The sequence below is a fragment of the Canis lupus genome, chromosome 8, assembly GCF_048164855.1.
Source record: "Canis lupus baileyi chromosome 8, mCanLup2.hap1, whole genome shotgun sequence".
In the NCBI taxonomy this organism is placed as follows: Eukaryota; Metazoa; Chordata; class Mammalia; order Carnivora; family Canidae; genus Canis; species Canis lupus.
This window is the reverse complement of record NC_132845.1, coordinates 485,337-513,231: the sequence shown is the minus strand read 5'-3', so window position 1 is coordinate 513,231 and position 27,895 is coordinate 485,337. Positions and strand designations below refer to the sequence as shown.

General features: G+C 47.8%; 1 protein-coding gene across 1 annotated transcript in view; it reads left to right on the top strand.

Moving 5' to 3' along the window:
• Positions 1–27,895, top strand: part of WLS (Wnt ligand secretion mediator) — a 92,731-nt gene that overhangs the window by 22,011 nt on the left and 42,825 nt on the right. The window contains exon 2 of the mRNA XM_072834021.1: positions 18,677–18,949. Within this exon, the coding sequence (XP_072690122.1) occupies positions 18,677–18,949 (273 nt within the window). The remainder of the gene's footprint in view (positions 1–18,676; positions 18,950–27,895) is intronic.

The window sequence follows — 27,895 nt, the reverse complement described above, 5'->3', positions numbered from 1 at the left end:
GACAAAATCTGGAGGTGGTTGTAAATCGACCAGAGGGTTTACAAATACCCGTAAGGACAGGCATTATGTTAGACATTGTGGGCAAATCCATTCAGCCCAGGGCCTTCGGTTGGTATTTTCTTTTGTGAACTCTTTTGCTGAATGTCCCATCATCCTTTGTTGAGATGAGGTCCTGTTCATCCTGTCTGCTTTCACGACATGAATGTTTTAGGAACTCTCCACAGACTGGCTGGATTGTCCCTGTGAGCTCTGAACAGATTGTGTGGGTGATGAGACAAGTAGGAAAAGACTCAGCAGTCAACAAAGCGAGTGGAAAGCTCTTTCTCTGGCTTTCAGAATGGAGCTTAGACACAAAGGAAACTTCGTTAATCATGCCTCCTTTGTAATCAGAGTGGTAGGGGCATTTTTTTCAGCCACTATTATTTTGTCCTCTGTCTCGTCTGAGTTAAGCCAATTGTTAATAGCTAATTGAGGGGTTAAAATTTTCCCAGACACAGCCAGGCGGAATCCACTTCCCTTGCTAAAGGAGCAGGGACGGTTCTGGTCGGAAAACCAAACCAGGTGTAGGGCAGGTTTCCCGTGGTCGGGGCCCGTGGCCTGGTAGGCTGCCCTCGTCCAGCGTCTACGTGGGGGCAGCGTTGTGCTTCGATGATGATGAAAATGTGATGTGTGCGTGAGAAGTGGGGAAGAGATGGGTAAGACTTGGGGGTTTGGGTGAGTTTACAAGATTCAGTCACTTTTTAGTACTGAGTCTCTAAAACAAGCACTGGATGGAAAGCTCCAAGCATCTCAATTACTGAGCAACCTTGGACAACTTCACTCGTTTCATCTTTCTGTAGTTGCTTTCTTAGAAATCAAAGGAGGGTAGTAATCTTTGGTACCCACTTAACCAGCATTGTGTGAAGTAATGAGACTGTAAATGCTTTGAGTGCCCTGGAGATGAAGAGATAGGGAAGATTCTCTTAAGTATTATTCATATTTAATATGGAAAGATGAATCAGTATAGGTTTTTTTTTCTCTTTAACCCGTTGGGCTTTCAGCACCTCCCTTTTATAAGAGAATGTGTGCCTGAGCAGAGGCTGACTTTGTAAGAATTCAGTCTTCCAACACAGGCCCCGCAAATTGACGACGTGGGTTGGTTTTCGAAGAGGCGAGTTTGAGGGTAGCCCTGTCCTCCCCATTCCCTGACTCTGCTGGTGAGGGGTTCTCTCTAAGGAACTCTTGGTGGAGCGTAAACCAAGGGTAGTGATACCAAGGCGATCTTCACGTTTACAGGAGAGCTAATCGGCTGTTACCCTAGCGAGCCCCTCGCTGTGTGTTTGCTACTTTCTCTTAATGGACTTTTGAGGCCAGAACAGTGAGAGGTGGTTGCAGATTCCAAGGAAGAGGCAACACCTTGTTTTAGGGCTGGAAGCTGCCTGGTCTCTGCTCTCTCTTTTTTAGCCCTAGTGCCCTATGTCTTGGTCGTCTGTCTAGGGCAGGAGGAAAACGTCCCCCGCAGAGCCTTCGCCTCCTGTATCTTGTCTCCCCTAAGTGTTTGCTTCCCAGGCGTGGCTGGGGTTCACGCCTCCCCTCTCCGGGAGCGGCTATGCTGGTGCTTTCTGCCCAGTGGAGATTCCCACCACCCCTCCCCGCCATTTTTCTGTTTCCCACAGGAATCGACGATTTCCCAATTCTTCAGAGAAGCAGGTGGTTCTTTTGTAGGGGGCATGAGCATTTATCCAGTCCGGCCTCACCCAGCCTGGGGTCTCCCCACAGGGACCACCTCCCTGCCATCACCTTCTCATTCCAGTGATGAGTTCGTTGTTCTCTAGGCAGCTTGTTTAACTTTTCAGTCCAGTTGAAACACTGGTGGTTAAGTGTCCTTTCTCATCACTTAGTGGAAAACGGAAAACTTCCATTACCACGTCGTAATTTCCATTTACAGATCCTGGATTTTCCTTTTGAAATAATCTAGAACACATGCTCCCCTTCTGTGGGATGGTGGCCTTTCAAATACTTGAAAACAATGACCATTTCTGTCCGATGACTTTCTATTTTCCAGGTAAAAAACATTCCTCATCCGGTTTTGACTCCTTCCCGAACTTGCTGTCCCTCTCGGGTGATTGTATTCCCAGTCAAGATTAAGTTTATCTCAGCTACTATGGCAACTAGCTGTTGCTTGTTTCTACTCAGAGGAAACCACCATTTTCCTGTTTTCAGCAGAAAATCCGTAATTAAAAAATCGACATGTTCATAACGTGCTTAGAACAAGGCATTTACGTTGCCGGTGGTCAGTCTATTGCGGAGATCCGTGACTTCTGCGGCGGTCTATGCGCCGGCCTCCCCATTCTAACTCCCGTAACTTACCCTGAATGCATTTCCCGAATCTCTCTCTGCGGTGGTTTTCTCATTAGGAAACATCGTGTGGCATGAGTCAAAGAGAGACTGTAGGCTCCGATGGATTTAGGTTCAAACCCCAGTTCAGCCACTTACTGGCTGTGACCATGGATGAGTCATTAACATGTCAGAGCCTCATTTTCCTCATCTCTAAGTGAGACAATAACTACTACTTCTGTGTAGACGCAAATCAATCGAGTTAAATCCCCTAGACCAATGCTTGGCACATAAGAAATTTCCAGCAGACGGTGGTTGTTATAATCCTTTATAGCGTGTAGATGACAGCCTGATGCGGGAAGTCCAGCAGGTGGGCAACTGCAATGGTCGTGGATTGTTGAGACTTTGGAAGCCCTCGAGTTGTCAGCTCTGTACAGGGAGGGTCACGGAATGGCTTGTGGGGTTAAGTATCTCTTCTAAGCCTGGGTGGTTGGGATAAAACGGGTTCTTAACCAGGAGCAGTTTCCCACAAGGGGACATTCAGCCATATCTGGAGACGTTTTTTATCTTCACGACTTGCTGGAGGAGGACGGAAGATGCTATTAGCAACCGGTGGGCGTAGCAACTAGCATCCTGCGATGCACAGACGGCCCCCAGACAGTTCTCTAGCCCCGGATGTCAGTGGCTCCTCGGTCGAGAAACCTGGGATAGAAGCACGGGCCGGGGGGCGGGGGGCAAGGCTTCCAGGATGACTAAGAAGAACCCGGCAGGTGCAGCTCTCTGATGGTGAGGAGCCCAGACTTTGACCAAAATATTGAAATAAGATAATGACCTGGTGTAGCTGCAGCTCTAACCTCATGTAGTCTAGTCCCATAGTCCTAATGTGCCTTTCTAAGATGTCCCTCCTTTCCAACTTCCAGTGTCATGGGGTAATTAAATAAATCCTGCCAAAGGCTTATATGAGAGGTTTGTGCCTGCCGTCTTATGTTTTTATGTCGCCCCTACTAAAGGTGTGCCTGACCTAATTGGTCCAGTCTTGAAGCACTGATTGTGTCACAGAAATGGACAATCATCCAAAAATCAATTCCAAATAATTCCGTAACTTCAGTTCTTTACTTACATTGCCAAAACCTGGTAAGGAAGACCTATAGTAGCAATACTTCTAGACATCCTCCTTTCCCCTCCCCTCCATTTGATACTTCTAGCCTCTTCCAGAGTCTCTCAGAGACCTCCTCTGATAAAACGGTCCCCCCAACCTTAGCCCGTCTCCTCTGCTGCTCCCTTTGTCTTGATCGTGTCTCATGAAAACCCAGAGGGGCCGCATCTAGCAACAGCTTAACTCTCATGGGGTGGGGGGTGGCTGGGCAGGTGAGGGCGTGCAACGGAAGAGGCAAAAAGCATCCCCTGTACCTGTTGGGAGGAGGGGAAGGAGCAGGGAACACCCATGTAAATACTTGGGACTATCATGATTTTATAATTTGCGAACACAGTTGTGGAAAGAAGGTGTCATAGACCCATTTCACTGAGGAGAAAACTGAAGGCTCATTCTCATGTTCCCTCAAACAACAGGTTGCTCAGGATGTCCCTGGGATGTTTCTCAGGGAACGGCGTCTTAAACGTTTGAGTTAAAGTTCTTTGAGGATCATCTCTGATTGTGGGGGCTCTTCGCTGAGAGACAAGGAGACCTAAGGTCCCCAGATCCAGACCTTCTAGTTCCCTACACGTTGGCTTACACGTCCCTAGGATAGAGAACACGGAGCATGGTGCCCGCTTCCACCCCATTATCCTTCTCCGTGTGTTGGCAGCACCGTTACCGCTAACATTTAGGGCCTCACTATGTGCACGGTGCTGTAATGGGCTCTTTCTATTAATTATCTTCGCTAGAAACCTATGGGGTGGGAGCTCCTAGTGGGAAGCTGGCCGCCTATGAAGCTGTGCGGGTTCCCTGATTGAATTGCTAGTAAGTAACAGAACTGGGATATGAATCCCAAGGTTTGGTTTTTTTTTTTTTTTTTTTAATTTTTAAATTTTTTTTTTTGTATCTACAGCTTTTGCTTTTAATTTTTTCTCATTCTGATTTCATAGAATACTTTGGTTTTTTTCCAGCAGCACAAAGAGCCCTTCCTGTAAAAGCAGTTCGTTCCCTTGTCGCACTGTAATCATGGTGTTTCTCCTATGGAATATTTATTTTGTAAAGGGTAATCTGGGGGTAAATTTCAAAATATATTCCGAATCCCGCAGTTTAAATGAAAATTGGAATGTCGTGAATTGATGTCTCATTAGCAGATTTTGTCAGTGATCTTTTGGCTTAGGGCAGCGTGTGCCACGACTTCCATTTCTTCTGAATAATAGACTCAGCTCTGGCGAGCTTATTTCTATCACCCTGAAAAATAGAGGTTGGACTGGCTCCAAATTATTTCATTGTATTGGAATGTCTTTGTGTTGTATTACGCGGTGAGCGTACGGGCCATTGGCTGGAAGCTGGAATGGAGTTTTGCTTTTTTATGCCTTAAATGATTTCATTATGATTGGATTAGACCCACCTTCCCGTGGTTTATTTTATGGGGATGCATTTCGTCATGCCGAATACATCAGCATATGAAGGTTTACATTTGCTCTGGTTTGCCCTTGCTTCCAGAAGAGTTAGTTGGTCTCACCAGCTGTTGAGAGAGAGAAAACACCCAGAGCCCCCCGGGACCCCTAAGAGCACCGGAGCAGAGTAGGAGGGTTCAGACCTTTTCCTCTAATAAACGTGAACATAGAAGGAAAACGAGGGGAGAAGGAAGGGGCTTCCACGGACGAGGCTTGGTGGCCTCTACTCTGGGTGTATAAATTGACCCTGACTTAAAAGGTTATTTTTTAACCTTAAAAGAATGACTTTTGCTGTAACCTAGAGCATATACATTCCCCTAAGAGGCATGGGACTTCTAAGTTAGGAGTGACCAACAGGTAGAATACTGCCTTTCACAGCTGAGAGACCTGGGGGCCCGTGTCGGTTGATTGCCTGCCTCGTCGTGTATCCGGCACTAGACCCCGGCGATCTGACCTTGTAGGGTAATCCGTTCCGCCCAGATCTTCCCAGGGCGCAGGAGTTCAGGAGTAGCAGACGGATTGGTGGCGCGGAGGTGGGGCTCTGCATGCACGACGGGTGGTCACAGTGATGAAGGAAGCCCTAGAGGCTCTTGTCCTCCCCGTCCAGTGCTCAGATGTCCTCTGCTCGCTCTGCCCTCCCCGAGGGGTACAGCAGGTGCGCCTCACTCACGGCGTGGGCAGCGCAGGGTCTCCAGCTCGGGTTGACTTTGGGTCCTCAGATTTTACAGGCCTCAGATTTCCTTCCTTGGAACCTGCAGCATTGGGACTATCTGGAATAAATCTAATTCTTCTAACAGATCTTTTTTTTTTTTTAAAGATATTTATTTATTCACGAGAGACACAGAGAGAGAGAGAGAGAGAGAGAGAGGCAGAAAATTAGGCAGAGAGAGAAGCAGGCTCCATACCTCCATCCGGGACTCGATCCCGGGACCCCGGGTCACGCCCTGAGCCGAGGGCAGACGCTCCACCGCGGAGCCCCCCAGGGGCCCCCTCAGCCAGGTGTTTGACCTTGGATGTGTAACCCGTTCCCCTCCGCCCCCCTCCAAGTCCAGCTCTCCGTTAACAGGCTCTGTGGCCTTCGCGTGTCCCAGCTGCGTTGCGCCCGATTCTCCTCTCATTCCTCTCCCTAGCAGTGACGCTGCCCCCTCTGCTCCCCGGAGGACCCTCGGGGACACCCCTCCCTTTCTCACTCACATCCCCAGGAGTCAGTAGGGTCTGCAGACTCTTCCTCCTGAGTAGGGCTTCCCTCCCTGCACGTCGCATCTACCTGTCACCAGCCAGAAGTTCCGTGTGTCCCCTCGAGGCTTCTGGTCCCCGTCCCGTGCTCCATGGTTTCTTTCTTTTTTTTTTTTTTTTAAAGATTTTATTTATTTATGAGAAACACAGAGAGAGAGAGAGAGAGAGAGGCAGAGACCCAGGCAGAGGGAGAAGCAGGCTCCACGCAGGGGGCCCCCACGTGGGACTCGATCCCCGGTCTCCAGGGTCACGCCCTGGGCTGCAGGCTAGACCTCTGAGCCCCCCGGGCCGCCCACCACGGTTTCTTCACACCTCGTCCTCCGCTGCTTTTCCCCGCTGGTTCTTCGGGAACTTTCAGACGTGAAGCATTCAACCAGCGAGAAGAATGAAGACCTTTAGAGCTTGGAGGAAAATGGGGTCCTTGGCCCATATTTCTGTCTGAGCCTGTTTGTAGATTTGACCTCAAAAGTAGGAATTGATGTCTTTGGGGGGGGGGGGTGTTTGTTTTTCTCTCTGGTAGGACATGTTTAGAGGATATTAATGAAATGGCCTGAATTCTCCCTCTGCGTGTTCTGAGCAATATAGACTTTGCCGTAAAAACTTTACGGAGGCAGCCGTGAATTATACGCACTTAAGGCAAAGGTGCGAATATTTTATCTCACGTTGTCTCCTGTTTTCTCTCCAGCATGTGGGCTTTGATCTCCTTAGAGGAGTGCTCCAATATGGTAAATAACTATAAGTCTTCCTTTTGAGAACCTCAATTTCCAGAAAATATGCTCAACAGTAGTTACCTAAACATGTTTCCACAATTTTAATGTTGGCTGCAATCCCTTTAGGGAGGATTTTTTTCAGAAATTCCCATGTTTTTGCTTGCCTGTTGTCAGTCTCCTACACAGTCTTTTGATGTGCAAATTTACTTTATTTCCTGTGGATTGGGATGATAGCATTTCAGTTTAGGAAGAGGTCGTTTTGTGGTTGTTGAAAGTTTTTTTTTTTTTTTTTTTTTCTTTTAGCAATGTTTATACCCATCTTGGATCAGGACCCCAAGATCAGGGGTCACAGGCTTCTTCTGACTGAGCCAGCCAGGCACCCCATTTTGATGTTCAAAATTTAGTATTCAGTACATGTGTAGGTCGGGACAGTTCTGGAGGAACCATCCTAAGTGGCCGTGAACCTCAGCTGGGGAACAGGTGTAGCACTGAGCGGTTGGCGTCATGGAAGACAGCCACGGCGTCTCCCCAACTCTCTCTGAATGCCTGTCTCGGTCGTACTTCCATGTAGGCAGGCTATGGATCTAATCCACTATGGCATTTTTATTTTTTTAGATTTATTTTTAAAATTTCCTTTATTTATTTGAGACAGAGAGAGAGCATGAGCAGCAGACTTCCTGATGGGCAGAGAGCCTGACACGGGGCTCCACCCCAGGACCCCGAGATCACGACCTGAGCCGAAGGCAGATGCTTAACCTACTGAGCCACCCAGGTGCCCCACTATGGCATCTTTCAAAAATGCCTTTTAGGTGTTTGATAAAAGCTTCTTAGGTAAATCAGCTTGCTTATTTATTTATTTATTTATTTATTTATTTATTTATTTTTATTTTTAAAGATTTTTATTTTTTAAGATTTATTTATTCAGAGAGAGAGAGAGAGAGAGAGAGAGAGAGAGGCACAGGCACAGGCAGAGGGAGAAGCAGGCTCCCTGCAGGGAGCCTGACGTGGGACCCGCCCGCGTCTCCCGGATCACACCCCGGCCTACAGGTGGCACTAAACCGCTGAGCCACCGGGGCTGCCCATTTATTATTTTTTTTAAATTTTATTTTTAAGTAATCTCTACAACCCAGTGTGGGGCTCGACCTCACAACCCCTGAGATCAAGAGTCCCGCCCTTTTCCTGACTGAGCCAGCCCTGACACCTGTAAATCAGCATAATGTAATGCTAATGTGCTCATTAGGACGAGGGACTTGTGTTCAGGTTTGGAGGACGGGCGTGTTCAAATCTTTATGCGTGGTGCCAGAAGGAAGGATAAGATGTGGTCCCTGCTCTCCGGAGCCCATAGTCTTGTAGCGTTCAGAAGCTGTATCTGCAAATAAAGTGGAATCTGCAAGGCAGACCCGGGCCAGGTGCTCTTGGCATCAGAGGAAGTAAGGATCATTCGTTGCTGAGGGGAAATTGGTGAAGGCCTCACGCGCTGGCACGGTGGAAGCACCGAACAAGTGGAGGGAGGTGGCCTTGGAGCTAGAACCTAGAACTGATGAAAATATTAGAATATTTACCAATACATAGTGATTTTGCTTTATTTTGTCATTTCAGTGTTTTTGTAAAAACAGTTCCTGAGAGTGTGGCTGTTAAAATTGCAGTTCACCCTTAAAACTTGCCTTTTTGCCTCCAGTTCTAGGGAATTCAGAAGTCCTGAGGTCTCACCTTTTCTTTGAATATTCAGGGAAGGACACATGGTGATTCCTGGCATTTCTGAAATTCCAGATCAAGCCCTAAATGAGTCTTGCTTGACCTTGGCTTCAGCTTGAATGATCGGGCGCTGAAGCTGTGGCCCTTCCGGCCCGTGTGTCGGTCCTTTGATTGCTTTGTCTGTTGTTCTGAGATGGGTCAGAATGTGGGGAAAATAAATGGGTAAGTTGATGGCGCTTTGTAGTGGGTCTTTCGGCCTCCGTCCCCTGGCACCTCCCAAGTGTGGTGGGCGTCCTGGTTGCGGTGGCCCCGAGGAAACCTTGCTTGGTCAGGGGCCCGCGGCTCGGCTGGCTAAGGTTTCCACGGTGGCCGTCGCCTCCCCCGAGTGCGCCCCACGAGCAGCGAGGCCTAGGTTAGGCTCCTGGAGCTGGCGGCGGCCGCCCCGTGTCCTCGGGTCTGGGCCCGGTGGGTCCGGGACAGCAGCCCCCGGCCTCCAGGGAAGTCCCCTGTTTGGCAGCGCGTGACCCCGGCGTCCCCGCGCAGAACCGTGTCCCCGAGCGAGGCCCCGGCGGCTGGCCGGCGGTCCGTGCGTCCTGTGGGCCGAGCGGCAGCAGGGCCCGATGCCGGGCCGGGGCGGTGCAGGGCACAGGGAGGCGGCGGGGATGGGAGGTCGGGGTGGCCGCCCGTGACCGTGGCCCCGGAGAGCGCTCTCCAGGAGGTACGTGCGGTCCACGGGCGGCATCTGTGCTTGTGCCAACCCTGGCAGTGCCGCCGCCAGTGGACTCTCGTGGCTCCTAAGTGAGCGGGTGCAGGGGTGCAGGCAGCAAGCGGGGCCGGACGGGCCGCGGCGGCCTCCGAGCAGAGCCTGCCTCCCGGCCGGGCCGTCGGGGCCGTCGGAACCCGCGATCCTAAGGCTGAGGTGCCGGCGGGCTTGCTCGCCAGGGAGGGCCGGCCGCCCCCCGTCGCCCCGCACCCCCAGCTCGGCCGCCGGCTCTGAGGCCTTTCCCACGCTGGCGGCCTGACATCGTGGCCACGGAGCAGACGGGGAGGTGCGGCACCCGTGGCCGTCGGTGGTCTTGGCTGCGCTCCCGCCTTCTGGCTGCAAGGTGGCTGGTTTTGAAGCCTGGCCCAGACTCAGAACTTCGGCCCAGATGACTGGCTTGCGAGCAGGAGCGTCGGCAGATGAGCCGTTTGGTTTTTCTGTGGAGGTCTTTGGTGTTTACTTCATGTGCGTTTGATTTTTACTGTTTTGAGTATTTCTGGAGCGATGGAGAAACAGGAATTGCAGGCATTTTTCAGACACAGAGGTTAGAATTAGTAATTTAATGTACTTACCTTGAGCTTCCTGATTTAGTCTCTGCTGCTAGATGTTAAAGGTGAAGGTCATTTTTTTTTAAGATTTTACCTATCTATTAGAGAGAGTGTGTGCACGCACGGAGGGAGAGGGAGGAGCAGACTCTCCACTCAGCAGGGAGCCCAACGCGGGACTCGATCTCAGGACCCTGGGATCATGACCTGAGCCAAAGGCAGGCGCTCCACCGACTGAGCAACCCAGGCGCCCTGAGGGTCGGTTTTTTAATCTGCATTCAGGATTTGAGGTCCCCCCACTCCAAATAGCATATCTAATGGCCGGCAGATTTTATGTGCCCTTTTGTGCAGGGCCCTTTATGTGCATTTTATTATTTTTTTCAAGAAGATAAAAAAAAAAAAAAAAAAACCCCAAAAAACTAACACCAGTCTTGAGCCTAAAGTAATTTCATGTTTACCACAGCATCTCAGAGACGATGTAAGAGTTTGGCTCTGTGTCCCACAGCACTCTTAATTTTTTTTTCCCTCTTGGTTCCAACGCTCCTCATTTCCACGGGATCCGAGCCAGGCCAAGTAATGGAAGCCAAGTGGCGCTGCTTGCTTGCCGCGTAGATCCTGACAAATATAGAGTAATTCTTCTATTCTTCAAAGCTGTCACATCTTTGCCTCCAGAACAATTGGGGTTGCAGGCCACGCATTTAAAATTCTCGTCAGCCTAAGATGTAAACATTAATATTGATAATAATGTTTATTATTTAAAATTAATGATATTTTTCAATATTTTTTTTTTATCAGAACGAATCACACCAGTGTTTGCTGCGGTTTCTGAGACTTTGCCGTCAGAATGTGTCATTTATCCTTGAATTTGTCATGTGGGGAACTACTTTTAAGGGCTTGACTCTTGTGTGTACGGCACGAGTTACTTTGCGTTCGACTCTGCCGTGTGTGTGTGTTTTGGTGCTAGAAGTTGAGCGTAGAGGAATGCTCTGCGTTGGAGAATTTAGCTCTCCTAGAACAGATGTTAGCATAATTAGCGACTCACTGAAGATCGCTGGTGAGAACGAGTTCCTTTCACTCGGCCGACCCCGTTACACGCGCTAGGGCGCAGCGGGGACCATTCGGAAAATCCTTTCTCCAGGCCTTGGCCCTGCGAACCCACTTTCCGTTCCCGGGTACTTGAGATCGAATCGTAAGATACCATCTCACTTAGTAACCTAGTGGGATCGAATGGTATGGTTGACGGATGGGGGGTTCCCTCTTCCAGGCCAGTGGCAGAGGTGCAGTGAGCGCCTGCCCCGCACGGCTTCAGCGCACTGTCCGTACAGGAACTAGCAGACCCAGTCGGTTAATTAACTCCAAAGCACTAAGTCCGTTTAACCCAAGAATTTACGCTTTAGCTGAAAAATCTGAAGCGGTCATTCTACCGGGACATCCCACAATGTGCAACCTGCTGGAGCAGACACCGAGGAAGCTTCTTAGAAAGGACTGACCTGGAGGGGACAATACGCAGACTCGGCTCAAGGAATCGCCAGTCGTCTAAAGCCTCGCAACGCAATCAGATAACACGGCCCGGCTCCTTCATTCGTTCCGTGAATCCCACGCGTTGCCTTTTAACCAGACATAAAGCAGGAGGCTTTTGAGCTTGAGAAAGGGAGGCAGCGTCTTTGAGGGAACTCCGTTTAATACATTAAAAGCCAATTTCTAAACCCTGCCGAAGTTTCCTTTATGTGAAATAAGTGCTTTTGGGGGCCTTTGAGTAAAAAGCGTAGTTGTATAAATAACAGAAATTCATGTGGTCCACGTGGTTTCTGCCACCTGTGTTCCTTTCCCCGCCCTGAGGCACATCAGAAAGTCCCAAACAAACCCTGCAGTCGTGCAAGGGCCCGGGAGCCCGGTACGTTTCGTACAGGTTCTCATTAGGACAAACATAGATGTTGGGGAGGAAAGGCCTGGGACCCACGTGAGTGTATAATCTCTGACGGATCAGAAATCCCGCTCATTGTGAGGCCGTGGAAGTTGTGTCCACGATACAGAATGAAACGTAGCTTTTAGCGACCTTCAGCTTTGTAGCCCGTGTGAGCGTGGTGGGGGCTCCGGCTTCCAGCTTTTGTCCTCCGCCTCTGCCTCTGTAGCTGTGGACCTGGGCCAAGCCGTTCTCCGCGCCCCACCCCCACCCCCGCCCCCCGCGGGAGTCCTGTCCTTTCAAATCAGCCTCAATTCTTTTTTTTTTTTTTAATAAAGTCTAAAGTCTACTTTCTAGTAACCCCAGGTCTTTTAGGAATGAGCTAGAAAGTAAACAAATGGCATTAGAAGAGATAGATAAATAAACGAAGCATCAGTGTGTCTGCAGGTGCAGGGACCGCGGCAGCAGAACCTTAAGTGAGCCGGGAGCTCCGCGGTGAGAGCGACGGCCTTGCTGATCGCTGGGAGAGGTTCTGTGGTAGCATCGCCCTGTGTTGTTAAGCGGGGGGGGGGGGGGGGGGGGTATTTTGTTTTCATCTCTGTTAGCTGATTGCTGCGGCAAAAGTGCAAGTGTCTCAAGTGTTTCCGAACTGTTTGATCATTTTTACTTAAAATCATTACTTTTTCAAGTGAGGGTTTCTGATCGTTAATGTTTGTGAACGCGCCTCTACCCCCGACCGTCCGTTCTGCACGTCCCTTCCCCTCGCAAGGCCGACATGGATCACGTCTTTGTCGCAGGAAGACGCGCTTCCTCTGGTTTAGGTGACCCAGACTCCGGAGGCTCCTTGGAGGCCCGGTGGCCAGAGTGGGAGGCAGAGCTTCGCCGGCCCCCATCCCTGCCCCCGTCCCCGCCCGGTCCCTCCCCACGGCCCCCTTGCTCCTCCTCCCAGGAGCCCTCACGTCTGGCCTGGGGCTGCCTGCAGGACAGAGGCGGGTGTCTCGGAAGGAAAGCTCCCCTAAGTACAGGTTCGTGGTCATTTGCAGATCTCGTTCGTCGTCTTGCAGCCGGAGCAGAGGCCGCGGGGAGGGGGAAGCTGAGGCGCCTGCTGGGCCGCCCCCGCTGCCGCCGCCGCCACCGCCACGTAGAGAGCAAAGTTTGGGCGCCGCTGCATTTTCCGCTGCCGAATGGTCTCTTCATAAATTCTGATACTCAGGTGCAGGTGTTTGCAGAGCGCCCTGCGCCCAGGAGTGCGTGGCCTGGCACACGCTCTTCCCCGGTGTGCCCCCGGCCGGCCGCCCCGTCCCAGCTGCCTCCGCCCGAGCAGGCGCCGTCCGGAGGGCGCCCATCGTCCCTGCAGGTGGCGGCGCCCGCGGCAGCGGTACTCCTGGGCCGGCGAAGGCGGGGCTGGCCTGGGCTGACCTGCGCGGAGACCGGGTGTCATGTCAGCGTGTTGTCTTAATTTTATTTTAACTTTTCTAGGAGGCGACCAAGTCTCGTCTGTCCGTCCGGCTCTTTAATGACCGGTTCCGGAGGGGGTGGGGGCCGAGGATCTGCCGTTGACTCAGCCCGGCCGGGGCCGCGGTCGCCTGGCTGCCAATTTGCGAGCGGGCGGCCTCTGGAGATGCTCCAGCGGGAAGCGGCCCGGGGCCGGGAGCGCCCCACACGGAGGGCAGGGTTAGTCATCGGTCCTTACGTTTCCACTCGAGGTTCTGTTGTCACGACTGGAATTTCTGCCTCATTCTAGTGAATTCGTCTCTCTTAGCTCCCGGGCGTCTTCCTGGTGCCCTTTCTCAGGTGGCGTCAGGATGAGATGCGGAGGAGCCTCTGTGCCGCGGGGGCCCCGGGGGTGTCTGCAGCGTCTCAGGGCCCTGAGCTGGAGGCCCCGCTGGTTTCGTCTCCTTTAGCATCCAGTGTCGTCGGGAATCGCGTCTCCCGATCGCCGTGCCGCGGGGGACGGGCGCGGGCCGAGGACACGGGCGTGCAGGTGCGCGAGGAAGGCAGCGGCCCACGTGGCACCCGGGGAGAGAACTGCGCTCCAGGGAAGGGCTCGCGGCCTTACGACCCCTGAGCTTGGCGGGAGCCACCGCGAGCCACCGGGAGCCACCGCGAGCCACCGCTAGCCACCGCGAGCTAGCCGGCCCCGTCCTGCGCACGCTCCTCTCCGGCCACATTGCCCTGACGACTCCGTCCTGATGCTGGGGGAACCTCTGGCCCATCTTAACCCCCAGTTAAAGGCTTTGGGTGGGCAGAGGGGACAGCGGGTGGTGTCGCGTTACCGTCCCGTCCAGGAGCACTGAGGAGTGGTTACTTTGAGCTTTCACCTGAGCAAACATGACTCAGTTTGTTGACCTGAAGCCATCCAGGCCCTTCCTAAATACACAAACTCTACTAATTCCCAGAGCCACGCTAGTGACTAAGTAGGGCCTTCGTGACCTATACCTGCTCGTTAGTTGCTTGTGGTGTCTTCAAAGGTCATGGGTAATGTCAACATTTTCCATTTTATTCTTTCCTCTTACAGTAAAACCCCTCATACTTTTGTTTTTTTGTTATTGTTGATTTAAAGATAGAAATCAAGCTTTTTTTTTTTTTTTTTAGACACTGTTCTGTGATCCGTGTAGTCACAATTTTGGGTATAGCTAGTAAAAACACGGCCTCTAGCTAGAAGCTTTGTTTTCAGTTGACTTTGATGGACTTTTTCTACATAAAGAAACATCCAGGAATTCACTTGTAGCTGGTATAGGAAGTTGTCTTAAGTTGTAAATATAGGGGCGCCTGGGGGGCTCCGTGGTGGAGCGTCTGCCTTCGGCCCGGGCATGACCCTGGGGTCCCGGGATCGAGTCCCACATCAGGCTCCCTGCATGGAGCCTGTTTCTCCCTCTGCCTGGGTCTCTGCCCCTGTCTGCGTGTCTCTCATGAATAAATACATAAAAACTTAAAAAAAAAGTTATAAATATGTTATTGGGAGAGCATCAGCTGTCCATGTTTGAATATCAGAATATTACTTTCTCAAAAATTACAAGCACTGCTGGAAAATCGAAAATGTTGAATTATCTTTAGGTTTTGAACCTATGCTAAAGGTTTTTGAGACTAGAGACTAGAGGACTAATTTAGTCAAGTGAAGAAAAATGTTTGTGACTCCCATAATACGGCTTGAGATGCACTCGAGGTTTCTCCAAGTTCGCTGCCATGAGATTTATGAAAATATTAGTATTCCTGGGATTTTTTTTTCTTTATGCAAGATACACTAGACTAACGAAAGAATGAAAATAATTCAGGCTGCTACAAAGGCAGGCGTTCACTGTGTCCATTAAAAATGCAGCCTTTGTGCCCGTAAAGTGTTCAGCTTCTCTGTTATTAAGTTTGGAATGTGGTTTTGGAGCTTAGCTGAGGAACTCAGTTATTTTTCATTTTGGTCTAAGGAGGGAGAGACTTGTTTTTCAAAAGTGGGGAGGGGAAGGAAAGAAATGAAAAAAAGGTTCGTTTCAGAAGAATCGAAGTTTTAAAATGTAGTAACTATTTTCTGCAGCAAATAGTCAGTCTGAGTATGTTAGCCAAAAATAAAATTCATGAGTTTTGTCTCCCTGTTTATTTCTCTAGCTACGTTAAAAAGGGTTCAGTTAAATGGACCATTTGGTTTTAACAACGTCAGGGGGCGGTCTGGCTAGGTCGGGATAACCAAAGTTTGATGGATTCATACTTCTAATAAGCCAGATGTCTGATTTTAGGTGGATTAGGTGTAAAATGTCTTTGTGATACAGTTTTGAGTTTTAAAGAAAAACTTCCCTTGCCTGGATTACCCGTGGTTCTGTGGTGCCCGAAGGACTTTCAGTAGAGCTTAGTGGTGCTGTGTTTCCAGATACATTTTAGTAGACTTTGCCACACCTTTCTGCAAACATAACATTTTGCCAAAGATTTACTGCTAGGACAGATATTTAGGGATAGAGAAAAATATGTATTTGAGCATTAGAAGCAGGGCAAATATTAATAATGCACACTTTTGCCTCTTTTTTTTTTTTAAGATTTTCTTTTTTTTAAGTGAACTCAGTACCCACCAAGGGGGCTCGAACTCACAACCCCGAGATCAGGAGCTGTGCAGTCCCCTGACTGAGCCCTCCAGGCACCCAGACCGCTGTCTCCTAAGTGACCTTCCTCCTGCTTTATTATTTCTCTGGTTGTTACCTGATGTCTATTACATAGGAAATGATTTCTGTTCATAAAAGGTGTGAAAGCACAGTGTGCCAGGGATCAGATGCACAGAAGTAAACGTGCTTAAGCTACCATAATCTATAATGTTGTCCTTTCCCTCTTCATTTTCAGAGATACATTTTATAAATCTATTTTATTTTTTATTTTTTTTAAGATTTTTAAAAATTTATTTATTAATGAGAGACACACAGAGAGAGAGGCAGAGGGAGGAGCAGGCTCCATGCAGGGAGCCTGATGTGGGACTCGATCCCGGGACTCCAGGATCACGTCCTGGGGCGGAGGCAGCACTAAACCGCTGCGCCACCGGGGCTGCCCTATAAATCTGTTTTATTTTATTTTATTTTTATTTTATTTTTTTATTTTATTTATTTATGATCGACAGAGAGGGAGGGAGAGAGAGAGAGAGAGAGGCAGAGACACAGGCAGAGGGAGAAGCAGGCTCCATGCACCGGAGCCCGACGTGGGATTCGATCCCGGGTCTCCAGGATCGCGCCCTGGGCCAAAGGCAGGCGCTAAACCGCTGTGCCACCCAGGGATCCCTATAAATCTGTTTTAAAAGTATATTGTGCTCGCAGGACCTACAGGAAGAAAATTGTGAAAATTTTCAGAGATATCAAAATGGACTCCAGCTCATGGGGAAGGAATCGCTGTTCTTTGACAGGAAAACTAAATGTTGGGAAAGGATGTCCATACTCATCCTTGTAGGTTTAATGTAATTTCAGTCAAATCCCAGCAAAAGGATAAAAAGGGTAAATTTGAAATGGATTGGGGGGGAGGATTCACTCTATCAGATATTGATAGAAGCTAATTTATAGGATTCAGCACAATGTTGTATTGAACCATGAAGTGACAGTTCAATACATGAAATCGAGCAGACTGTCCAAAAACATCTATAGGTATACATGAGATAAAGGTGAGGTCATGAGGTCATAAATCAACAAGAAAGGAGAGTCTGTTCAGTAAAGAATAATGTAAATGTTTAGCAAAAATAAAACTTGGGAACTCAATTCGTCTTTTATATCAAAACAAATTTCAGATGGACCAACTATGTAAATATTTTTAAAAATTAAGTTGTAAAAAAATAGAAATTAATAACGGTGGCTGGCTATTTATTGGATTTGGAGATAAAGAAGGTCTAAGCACAAAAGCATGGGAAAAACCTAAAGCTAAAGAAATATTCCTTTTTTTTTTTTAAGATTTCATTTATTTGAGAGAGAGCGAGAGAGCAGGCATGTGAGAGTGGGGCAGGGGCAGAGGGAGTCCCTGTGGGGCTGACCCCAAGACCCTGGGATCAGGACCTGAGCCAAAGTCAGATGCTTACCTGGCTGAGCCACCCAGGTGCCCCAGGTAGAGAGAGATTCTGTATAAAATCTGGAACTTTGGGGATCCCTGGGGGGCTCAGTGGTTTGGCACCTGCCTTCAGCCCACGGTGTGATCCTGGAGTCCCGGGATCGAGTCCCACGTCGGGCTCCCCGCATGGAGCCTGCTTCTCCCTCTGCCTGTGTCTGCGTCTCTCTCTGTGTGTCTCATGAATAAATAAATAAAATCTTAAAAAGAAAAATAAGTAAAAACATGCATTTAAAAAAAAAACTATATCAGGTGTGCTCCTGTTTTCTAGAAATGTATATTAATATTAGTATGTATTACGAAGTTACAGACTGTAACTCATTTATAAATTTTATCTAATTACACCCTCCTAGAAAAGATAGTATTTTGATATTTTTCCAACAGCGGTTACTTCCCTCTAGTGGGATTTTGGGTAAATGTTGTCCTGAACTTTAAAATTTCTATATTTCGCAGATTTTCTTTCATAGTCATGTAACCATTTGATAATCACAAAACTGTGTGTTCTTGAATGTTCCGTAGTTAGATGTGCCGACCTCTTTTGCAACGCACAGATCGAGTGCGTGGGTTAGATACTCCCGGAGTACGGCCTGTGCTTCAGTCCTCCCGACAGCTGCGTGCCACACGGGGGCCCGGGGTTGGCGAGGCTCTTTCTGTCCATCGGATGCAGCGTAGAGCTCAGGAGCGTCCTGAAAACCAGCTGTCTTGGCCGGTCTTAGGAACGGACCCTCTCGTTTCTCAGATGAGGGTCCTAGAGCCACCAGATTAGACCCGCTTGCCCGAGACTAAGCGGCGGCGAGCTGTTCACGCGGGCTTCAGGCCCTGTGCTCGCTGAAGTCCCAGGGCCTCCTGCCCCGAGGTGGCTGGGAGCTGCAGCACGGTCGGTCGATTTTTGTCACATTTGTTTGGAGGAAGAAAGTAACTGAACCAGGGATGCACGGGTGTTTTGGTGGTTGAGCGTCTGCGTGTGGCTCAGGGCGTGACCCTGGGGTCCTGGGATCGAGTCCCATGTCGGGCTCCCTGCACGGAGCCTGCTTCTCCCTCTGCCTGCATCTCTGCCTCTCTCTGTCTCTCTGTCTCTCATGAATAAGTAAATAAAATCTTTAAAAAAAAAAAAAAAAGGAAGTAACTGAACCAGAGTGGTTACGAATATATTCTTTCAATCAAAATGACAGTGATTGAAAACCTAGTGCGAAGACTCTTGGAGAAACTTGATGACACCTGTGGAGATCCCTGGGTTTGGGGGCTCCCTGGGGACTACGATCCCAATTATAGAAGGCAGGGTGGAAATTGGAGGCAAATGTCAGCCAAAAAAACAAACATTTCAGTGGAAGATTTTTCTAAAACAAAAACCTTTTCTTTTCAGCTCCAGGACCCACGACGGCAGTGTCCTACATGTCCGTGAAATGTGTGGACGTCCGTAAAAACCATCACAAGGCAAAATGGTTAATGCCTTGGGGACCCAACCAGTGCGACAAGATCCGGGACATCGAGGAAGCAATTCCAAGAGAAATCGAAGCCAACGACATTGTATTTTCTGTCCACATTCCCCTGCCCTCCATGGAGATGAGTCCTTGGTTCCAGTTCATGCTGTTTATTCTGCAGCTGGACATCGCGTTCAAGCTGAACAACCAAATCAGTAAGTGTTCTCTCTCCTCATTCCGTTCCTGCCTTGGACATTTTTCCTTTTCAGGTTCACGTTCTCAGCAGTTCAGTGAGGTAGGTCTTACTATTTCTTCCTGTGGATAGAAACCTTGGGCCCCCGCGAGGTTGCTCAAGGTCAGAGGCTTAAGAGAGTGGACAGGCTGGGGTTCAAACCCAGGCCGCCTGGCTTCCGAGCTGTACCCTAACCACCGAGCTTCATCACCTTCGTCCTGTTAAGACGGAGCTCAGCCCAGCAGAGCGATTTGAAGAATTCTGAAAGGTCCCGTGTTTCAAAATGTCTTTTCCCACTAGACTTTGGGAAAAGGCATCATCTTGGTTAGGGTCCCTGTCAAAATGGGAATGCCAACCCATGAGCACCCATTTTCCCATAAAGCAGGGGTTGGGTTTTGTTTTGTTTTTGTTTTTTGTATCTTACTCGGTTGTGGCTCAGGGTTCTGAGGGCATGGGACATACAGACATCTCATGAGCGGGAGAAAAAAACGTTGGTCTCAACCTAACGTTCCCTATACTGTTTCTCAGACGCGAAAGTTAGGTTGAGACATTTTTTTTTTTTACTGACACAGGATTAGGGGTGAGATGGAAAGAGAAAGACGAGTGTTGGAGGCCTCTCTGCCTGGGGCCTGTCCTTGGATCAAGGCACTTTTTCTAATTCTGATGTTCCTGTATCAGCAATAATCCCCATATATAATCAGGAAATTAATTTTGCTTAGGACTTTTGCTAGTATATGTGCTTGATCGACATCTTATTGGGAACAAACAGATATGCTGAGATAATTTCCAGAATGAAGAGCCCCCCCCGCCGCCCCGTCCATTCATTTAGTGCACCCCATTGTTCCAAACCGTTTGCAGTGCCTACCACTGCCAGGCCCTGTGCTGATGGCCGGACATACGGAGACGGGAAGGTACGACTGCCCTTTAGGGGTTTATACTCAAGTGCAATGACGGGCAAATAAATGATCATGCCAGTGTGATGCGCAGGAGGCTGTGGAAATAAAAATAGGCTGTGGAACATGGTGAGGGAAGATTGCCTTGGTACACGTGTGAGCAGGTGTGTGTGCACGCACGTGTGTGTGTGGAGCTGAGCAAATAGATATCTGGAGCGAGCCTTACGGAGCTGAGACCCCGGGGGCACCCGGGTGGCTCAGTCCGGGTTAGAGCACAGCTGGGAGCAGTCAGAGGTACTTTGCATTTCACATGTCCACATTCTCGTATCTATTGTCGCCTTTGTTGGTTGTGTAACACACTCATTCACTCTTTCAAACCTTATTGTGTCTCAACCGTATGTTAGACACGAAGTACTGAGGATGAAGGACTGAGAAACAAATGTCCTTTTAAGGAGTTGGGAGAGACAGTGGTTGGGAAATAGACACTTAAACTTCCCAAACTACATATGTGTGTATACACATGCGCTGTAATAAGGGGAATAGGCAGTGTTGTGATAATGTGATTTATAGGAAATATATATTTGGTCATCCAGATCACCAACACGTATTTCTCATATATTTTGGGTTTTACCCACAGTCCCTGGCTCATGGTTCCCAAAACCCTTAGAATTTCCGGAGCGATGAGAATAATGGGAGCATCTTTTGTTATAATATTTGGTCTCTTGTCCTCAGTTCCTGAAAAAGCGTCAGAAGCCATAAAAGTGAAATGGGTGTTCTTGTTCATAACAAGCCCCTTTCCGCCGCAACTGGGCTTGTGTTAATGAGGTGACTTTTGGAAAGCACCTAAGGGGTGGGGGCTGGTTGCCAGGGGAACCAACTGAATAGAGGGGTGGCACTTTCAGTTCCACTCCTGGTTTTCAGGGAGGGAAGAGGGGCTGGAGGTCGACTCAGTCACCAGTAGCCAAGGATTTAATCAGTTGTGAATATTAACGAAACCTCCATAAAAATCCCAAAGGAAGGGAGTGCAGAGAGCTACCTGTTTGGGAAACCAGAATGCTTTCTTATGCTACCCTGCTGGTCCCAAACTCTGTGAGGAACGAAGGAATTTCTTTGTTTTAGATTTTCCTTATTTATTTATTTGAAAGAGAGAGAGAGAGAGCGAGAGAGAGAGAGAGCACACAGGCACAAGGGCAAGTGGGGGGGGTGGAGAGGGAGAGGGGGAAGCAGACTCCCCGCTGAGCAGGGAGCCCGATGCGGGGCTCCAGCCCAGGACCCTGAGCCGAAGGCAGACACTTAACCAACTGATCACCCAGACACCCCAGAAAGAAGGCATTTCATTAGGGATCTTGTCCCAGGGATGTCTGACCCGGCTGTTGGTTCATATCCTTTGTAATAAATCAGTAATCTAGTGAGTTAATGGGTTTTTCTGAATTCTTTGAACTGTCCTAGCAAATTAAACCCAAGTGGGGGCTTTTGGGAACCTCTCATTTTAAAGCCAATTGGTGAGAAATGCAGGTAACGCCCCGGGCTTGAGATTGGCATCTGGAGTGGAGTAGTACAGTCTATGGGACTGAGCCCTTAACATCTCCAGGTAGACGGTGTCAGAACTGAACTGTGTTGTAGGACTCTGCTGGTGTCCAGAGTTGTTGGGTATGTGGGGACCCCCCCCCCCACACCACATCATACTGGGTGGTCAGAAGCGATCACATGTTTTAACAAATGAATCACTTCCCAGCAAATACTTGTTTTTAAATATTGTGTTTGTTTATTTGAGAGAGTGAGCCCACACACGCAAGGGGGGGCAGAGGCAGAGGGAGAAGCAGGCCCCCCGCTGACCAGGGAGCCCAACGAGGGGCCGGACCCCAGACCCCAGGATCATGACCCGAGCCGAAGGCAGATGCCCGACCCACCGAGCCACCCAGGCGCCCTTACTTCCCAGCAAATATTAATCCGAGACATTAAAAATGCCTTCACTGGTGAGGCTTTAACTAAAACATTTCTCTTCTTTTTTTTTTTTTTTTTTTTTAAGATTTTATTTATTTATTTATTCATGAGAGACACACAGAGAGAGAGAGAGAGAGGCAGAGACACAGGCAGACGGAGAAGCAGGCTCCATGCCGGGAGCCCAACGCGGGACTCGATCCCGGGTCTCCAGGATCAGGCCCTGGGCCGAAGGCGGCGCTAAACCGCTGAGCCACCAGGCGTCCCAACTAAAACATTTCTATATGTAAATGAATTTGAATGTGTCTTGCATTTTCTCTCTCAAGTATGTACTCTGCCTCGAAAATATATTTTATCTTCATCTAGAAAAAAAGACTGTACTAAAGATTCTTATCTTAAAACATTGTTAAATTTCGTGTACTAGGAGGGCCCATACCTCATAGGGGCACATTAAAAAATTAACCAACAGCTCCTTCAGTTAATGTATAAAATAACTGACACCGTAGAGCCATCAAGAAAACCAGGTCAAAAAAGTGCTTTCTGGGGGCAGTAGCTGTGGGTGGGAGCTGTTACCTTTACTATGAGAAGGCTGGCTATGTGTCAGGTTTGTGGGAATATTTTTTTCCTTAAAATTTATTCTCTGTGCCTTTGTTTATGGACACTGAGGGAGGCACCCATTAAATTAAATATTAAATAGGGATGGTGTGTCTTTGCTCACAGAGAGGTATTTTTAATTATAATAATATTTATTAGGCCCCGTAGATCTGTTTTCCTGTGATTCTTAACATTCTTATGTTAAGAATGCATGAAAGTTCTGTTTATATTTTACCATTAGTCTGGATGCCTTTCTGGCAGTGGTAAGTAGGACAGGAGGAAAGAGATCAGGAATGTGGTGAACAAGATCCTATTACATGTGGTCGACTTCCTGTTTATCAGAGATTGAGCCATAACAGTATTATCTCAAGTGTAAGGGAAAGTCAGGACCGATTCTGTTTTTTCTTTAAACTTTCTTAGGCAGTCTGTGAGATGAATTCCTGATTTCAGATAATGAGAAGAGATTTTACATTTGGGCTATGAAATTAATATTGAGATTTCCAGATATACATAAGCCTGGCCAGAGTTTCCAGCTGCCTTTGAGGGGCCTTTGAGCAGATGAAAGAATCTAAGGACTATGTATTTTAAATGACTTTAGTCCTTGGGTGTTAAATGTATATTCTTTTTAAGCTTTTCCATTTATATCGATACAGGTTTTGGCTGGAATTTGAGGTCTTGACAAACCCCAGAAAGCAGAAATCATTGACTGACTCTTTAAGAGCTTGTCATTACTTAATCAGTTCCACGATTTCATCACATTGATGCCTTTAGGGGGGAAAATGGTGATATTACGGGGAAATTGTCCTCAAAGTGGTTAGAGAATGTGCAAATTATATTTGATTGTTGACAAAGAAGATAATCCCATGTGTGTTAATGTAAAAAAACATAATCCTTGTTTGAAAAAGCAATTGTAAACAGAACCTCTACTTTTCACCATTAAAACGTAAACATTTTACACAAACATTTTTTTAAAGATTTTATTTATTTATTCATGAGAGACACAGAGAGAGAGGCAGAGAGAGGCAGAGGGAGACGCAGGCTCCATGCAGGGAGCCCGACGCGAGACTCGATCCCGGGTCTCCAGGATCACGGCCTGAGCTGAAGGCAGACGCTTCACCGCCGAGCCACCCAGGGATCCCAAAACATAAGCATTTTAAAACCGACAATTGTCTTTAAGGGAGAAGTATAAAAAGTGGCGGGTTGAACTTTGAGGCGGTGACAGTTTTAAAACCACAGGCTGCAGGAGCCGGGGAGGGGAGGCCCGTTGGAGGGGATCTAGACTCAGAGATGCTTGGAAGCGGGAGTGACCGACCTGTTGGTGAATAGCAGTGACAGGTCCCGAGCAGACCCCTCTGTCAGAATCTGTGATTGGGTCAGTGCTCACTTTTTCCTGACTATGTCAAAGACTTGGAATTAGCCTGTCTGTCGGGGCCCTAACGTGGTGCTTCTGTAGGGTCGTAGGAGTGCCCTGAGACGGGAACAGTGGGCCGAGCCCTGTGGCCTCTGGATAAGGGGTTAATCACTGGGGGACATGAATGCTTATCTGTGTGATGGGCATCGATTTTTCTGTGATCCCAAATTCTGTTACTTGAAAATATCTTCTAAAGTGGATGTACCTCGGGACACCTGAGGGGCTCGGGTTGAGCATCTGCCTCTGGCTCAGGGTGTGGCCCCGGGGTCCCGGGATCGAGTCCCCCCATCGGGCTCCCTGCCTGGAGCCTGCTTCTCCCTCTGCCCGTGTCTCTGCCTCTCTCTCTGTGTCTCTCATGAATAAATACATAAAGTCTTAAAAAAAAATAAATTGGGTGTGTACCTTCTTTTTAAAGTGTATTATCAGTCATTCAATTTATGTATTTTTCTGCAAAGGCAGGTTTGGATTGGCTAAGATGGTGCCTGCTCGTAAACAGGAATGTCACTCTACTAATTACCACTGCAAGTCACATACTTAGCATAACCTCAGACTCTCCATGGGGCTTCTTCTGAGGAACCTGGGTGCAGAGATCAAAGAAAGTTGGGTTTTTCTGACATGTCTCTACCCAGCTTTCACATCTACAGGCCGTTGAAATAGCAGCCCCGAGAGTCATTGGCGGAAAGCCTCAAGATGGATTGATCTGTGTTGGGTAGTAAATCTAGAATTTTAAGGGGTTGAGGGATTCCTTAGTCTGAAAAAATACTGGAAAATGCTGTGGGGTAGGAAAAGCCAGCACATCCATTCTGTTCTTAGGTAATGAAGTCATGATGTTTTGCCTTGAGCCCTGTGCTGTACGTTACGATGGAGTATTAAGTCTCTCTTGCTTGTTCCGTTACCGCAAATGACTACATGAAATGATGGAATTATTTCTATAACTGACAAGTGATTTTTTTCTTCTCTCTGACTGAAAACATTTCTGTAAAACAAATTTCTAGTCAAAAAAAAATAATTACAATGATGATATTACCCCCTTTTCAAGTTTCATAGCTGAGAGTCCTAACTCTTTACTAAGTGATTGTGCTTCTCCATTTGTACGTCTATGATGGAATGTTAGGCACCACATGAGGACAATTGGGATAAAAAAAAACCAGTCTGCTAATTGTAAAACAAAAAACAAAAAACAAAAAAACTCCAACTGTCATGTTATCTAAAATGATTAGGGGTGAATTTAGAGGAGGAGGAAAGTCTGTGGACTTTTTGACCATTAGCAAGGGTTGTTCATTTTTCTATATTTTCAGATGCCTCTTGGGAGGAGTCCACGCGCCTGCTAATCACGGCGCCAGACCATTGGTAAAATGGCATTCATGCGGCTGGATTTCCGTACTTTATCAGATAGTCCTTTTTAACAAAATATGTTGAAGCAACTACTAAGAAATCTAATCGTATTCTCCCAGTCCTTTCAAAAAGACACCTTTGAGTCATGACCATGTTACGGTCTCTGTTTATAACAAACATTTCTGATCGGATAGGGTTTTTATTGTTGTGGTTTTTAGGTTTACTTATATATTTGAGAGACAGAGAGGACGAGGGGGGCCCAGAGGGAGAGGGAGAGAGAGTCCATCCGGGGCTGGTCGCAGGGCTTGGTCTCATGACCCTGAGATCACCACCCAAGCCTCAAAGTCCAAGGCTTAACCAACTGCACCACCCAGGTGCTCCTGATTGGATAGTTTTTGTTACAAGCTGGTGTCCCCAATATTTTTAACTTGTCTATTAAATCTCTTTACCTAAATCAGAGTCAATATGAGCAGAAATGACCTCACATTTTCCCTCTGCCCTCACTTCCCTCCCCCAAAACAATAAACTGAAAAAGCTCAAGATCCACCAAAAAAGATCCAGGAGATTTAATGTGGCAGGGTTTGCAGAGGTGGGTAAAATTAGGAGGGTCGTCAGTGTTTGAGGTGGGCTTATGGGGCCAGTCTGCTTTCTTCTTATGGAGTCATGTACCCCTTCAAACCTGGGGGAGAACCTAGAATTTTCGAATGTGAATCAGTCTTACCTACCGACTTGGGTTAGGAAGAAAGTAAGTCCCAGGAGAAGACTATTTCGTTGATTCACCCAGGATAGTGGAGATTAGGGACATCATGTTTGTTTGCTTTCGTTTATGGATTATCTTTCCCTTTGAGGGACTCTTCAGGCACAACTGTGGAATTAACCATTATGAACAAGTTTATATTGGCAGGAAAATGGGAACCTTCGGCTTTGTTTTATTTGGGTGTGATTATTGGTGAGCTCGTTATTTGGCCGGCATCACTATAAAACCCTCAGGATCTCCATCATCTGGCGGAAGGTTTCGTGTGAGGTTATGTATATCCAAACGAAGAAATGCAGCCTAGAGACAGGGTTGGGCTCCTCTAAAACCTTCCCAGGATTGCTAAACTAATGTGTAGAGTTTGGTATATCCAGTCCCTCCTACTTCCTCCCAGTCATCCATTGGCTTATGGGTCAATTTAACGTTGGAAAGGAGATCCTATTGGGTCGGTGTTTAGTCACAACAAATCGCTTACCTGTGGTTTGAATGATTTTCAGTAATTGTTATTAAACACCAGCTGTGTGATTGCAGACTTCCAGCACTGAAGGAACTTGAGGGTGCCTTAGTCTGGAGATCTTCAACCAAGAAGCCCGTGGGTGGATCCCAAGGGCCAGGCCAGCCCCCTGGTATTCTATGTAAAATTTCGGTCGTATTTATTATATGTATTTTTGGAGTAAGAGGGTTTGTGGCTTTTGTCAAGGTTTCAGATTGGCTTCTTAATGCCAAAATGTTAAAGGGACTGATCCTTTAATTTACTGGGTAAGGAAACCTTATACCCCGAGACAGGTGCGCACCGTGGCACAGTTGGCGGAGACAGAGCAGGACCTTGTCGCTGTCGTTAACCACGTAGGTGGGCAGACGGTCCATAGCAACAGGCGCGCTCCCACATCCAGGTCCTGAGCCTTCTACCCAACAGCACCCAAATATTCCTGGACAGAAGTTGCACTGGTCTTTCTAAAATGGTGTATTTTCTGTTTTTCGTTTCTAAATCTCCCAATCTGTAGTTGAGGGAATGTAGTGCAGCCTAGAATCTGTTTATAGTGCCACAGCTGCACATCACCCACGTGTCTGATTTCCTGCTCTGAGTTTAGAATATAAACGAGGAGATTCTCTTTGCATCCATAACAAGTATATCCTGGTTACTAAAATAAATCCTTGTGACATCAATGAAGAATGTGGATAGCAAAGCAGCAGCAGATTCCTTGATAGCACCCCCACTGTACGTATAAGGTGGTTTTAGGGTTGTTTTGTTGTTTTTTTCTTTTTATCTCCTCTCCTAACTTGGAGTATTCCTGTCAGTATTTAAATGCCAGTCAGTCATCCCATAGCTAATGTGAGGTTATTTTACTGAGAAGCGTGCGTATCTTTATTTTGGTTCACTTAAGAACATGTGAAGAAAAACTATTTTCTGGATTATGCTTTTCAAAGCAAAAATAAGTGAGGTGGGGGAAGGAAGATCCTCTGATAAACAAGGCAGAGCAGATTTCTACTTGCAGCAGTAACAGGGACTCTACATTTGGGGAAAAAATTTCCCTTAGCATCTACCTGTAGTTTGCACACTGATGCTAGACGTGGTTCCAGTTCCTCTTTTGCTTTGGCAAGTTGGTGCTAATTTGGTTGGAGGGCAGTAGCAATTTTTTAAAGCAAGAGGAGGTTCTGATTTTTAAATTTTTCTGGGTTTAGGTTATTTCAAAATAATTACCCAATCAGTGTATCTTTGCTGCCTTAACTGTTCATTCGTGTGGTCATCAGGAAAGCCCAGGCCTAACCTAACAAGCGAGATTATTATCTTCTTTAAGGAGGTAAGGTTTGGGGGGGAAGATTGAAAATATTTAAATGAAGCATCTTGGAAAAAAAAAAGGTGCTGTCGCATTGTTGGACTTGTCCCTTCAAGTACGGAGCAGCTTGTCGTCACGGTGGGTATCAGGCGAACGCTGATTGGGGTGGAGAGTCCAGGATGACCACAGTGATAGCCTATGCAGGGCGGCCCTCTCTTTACAA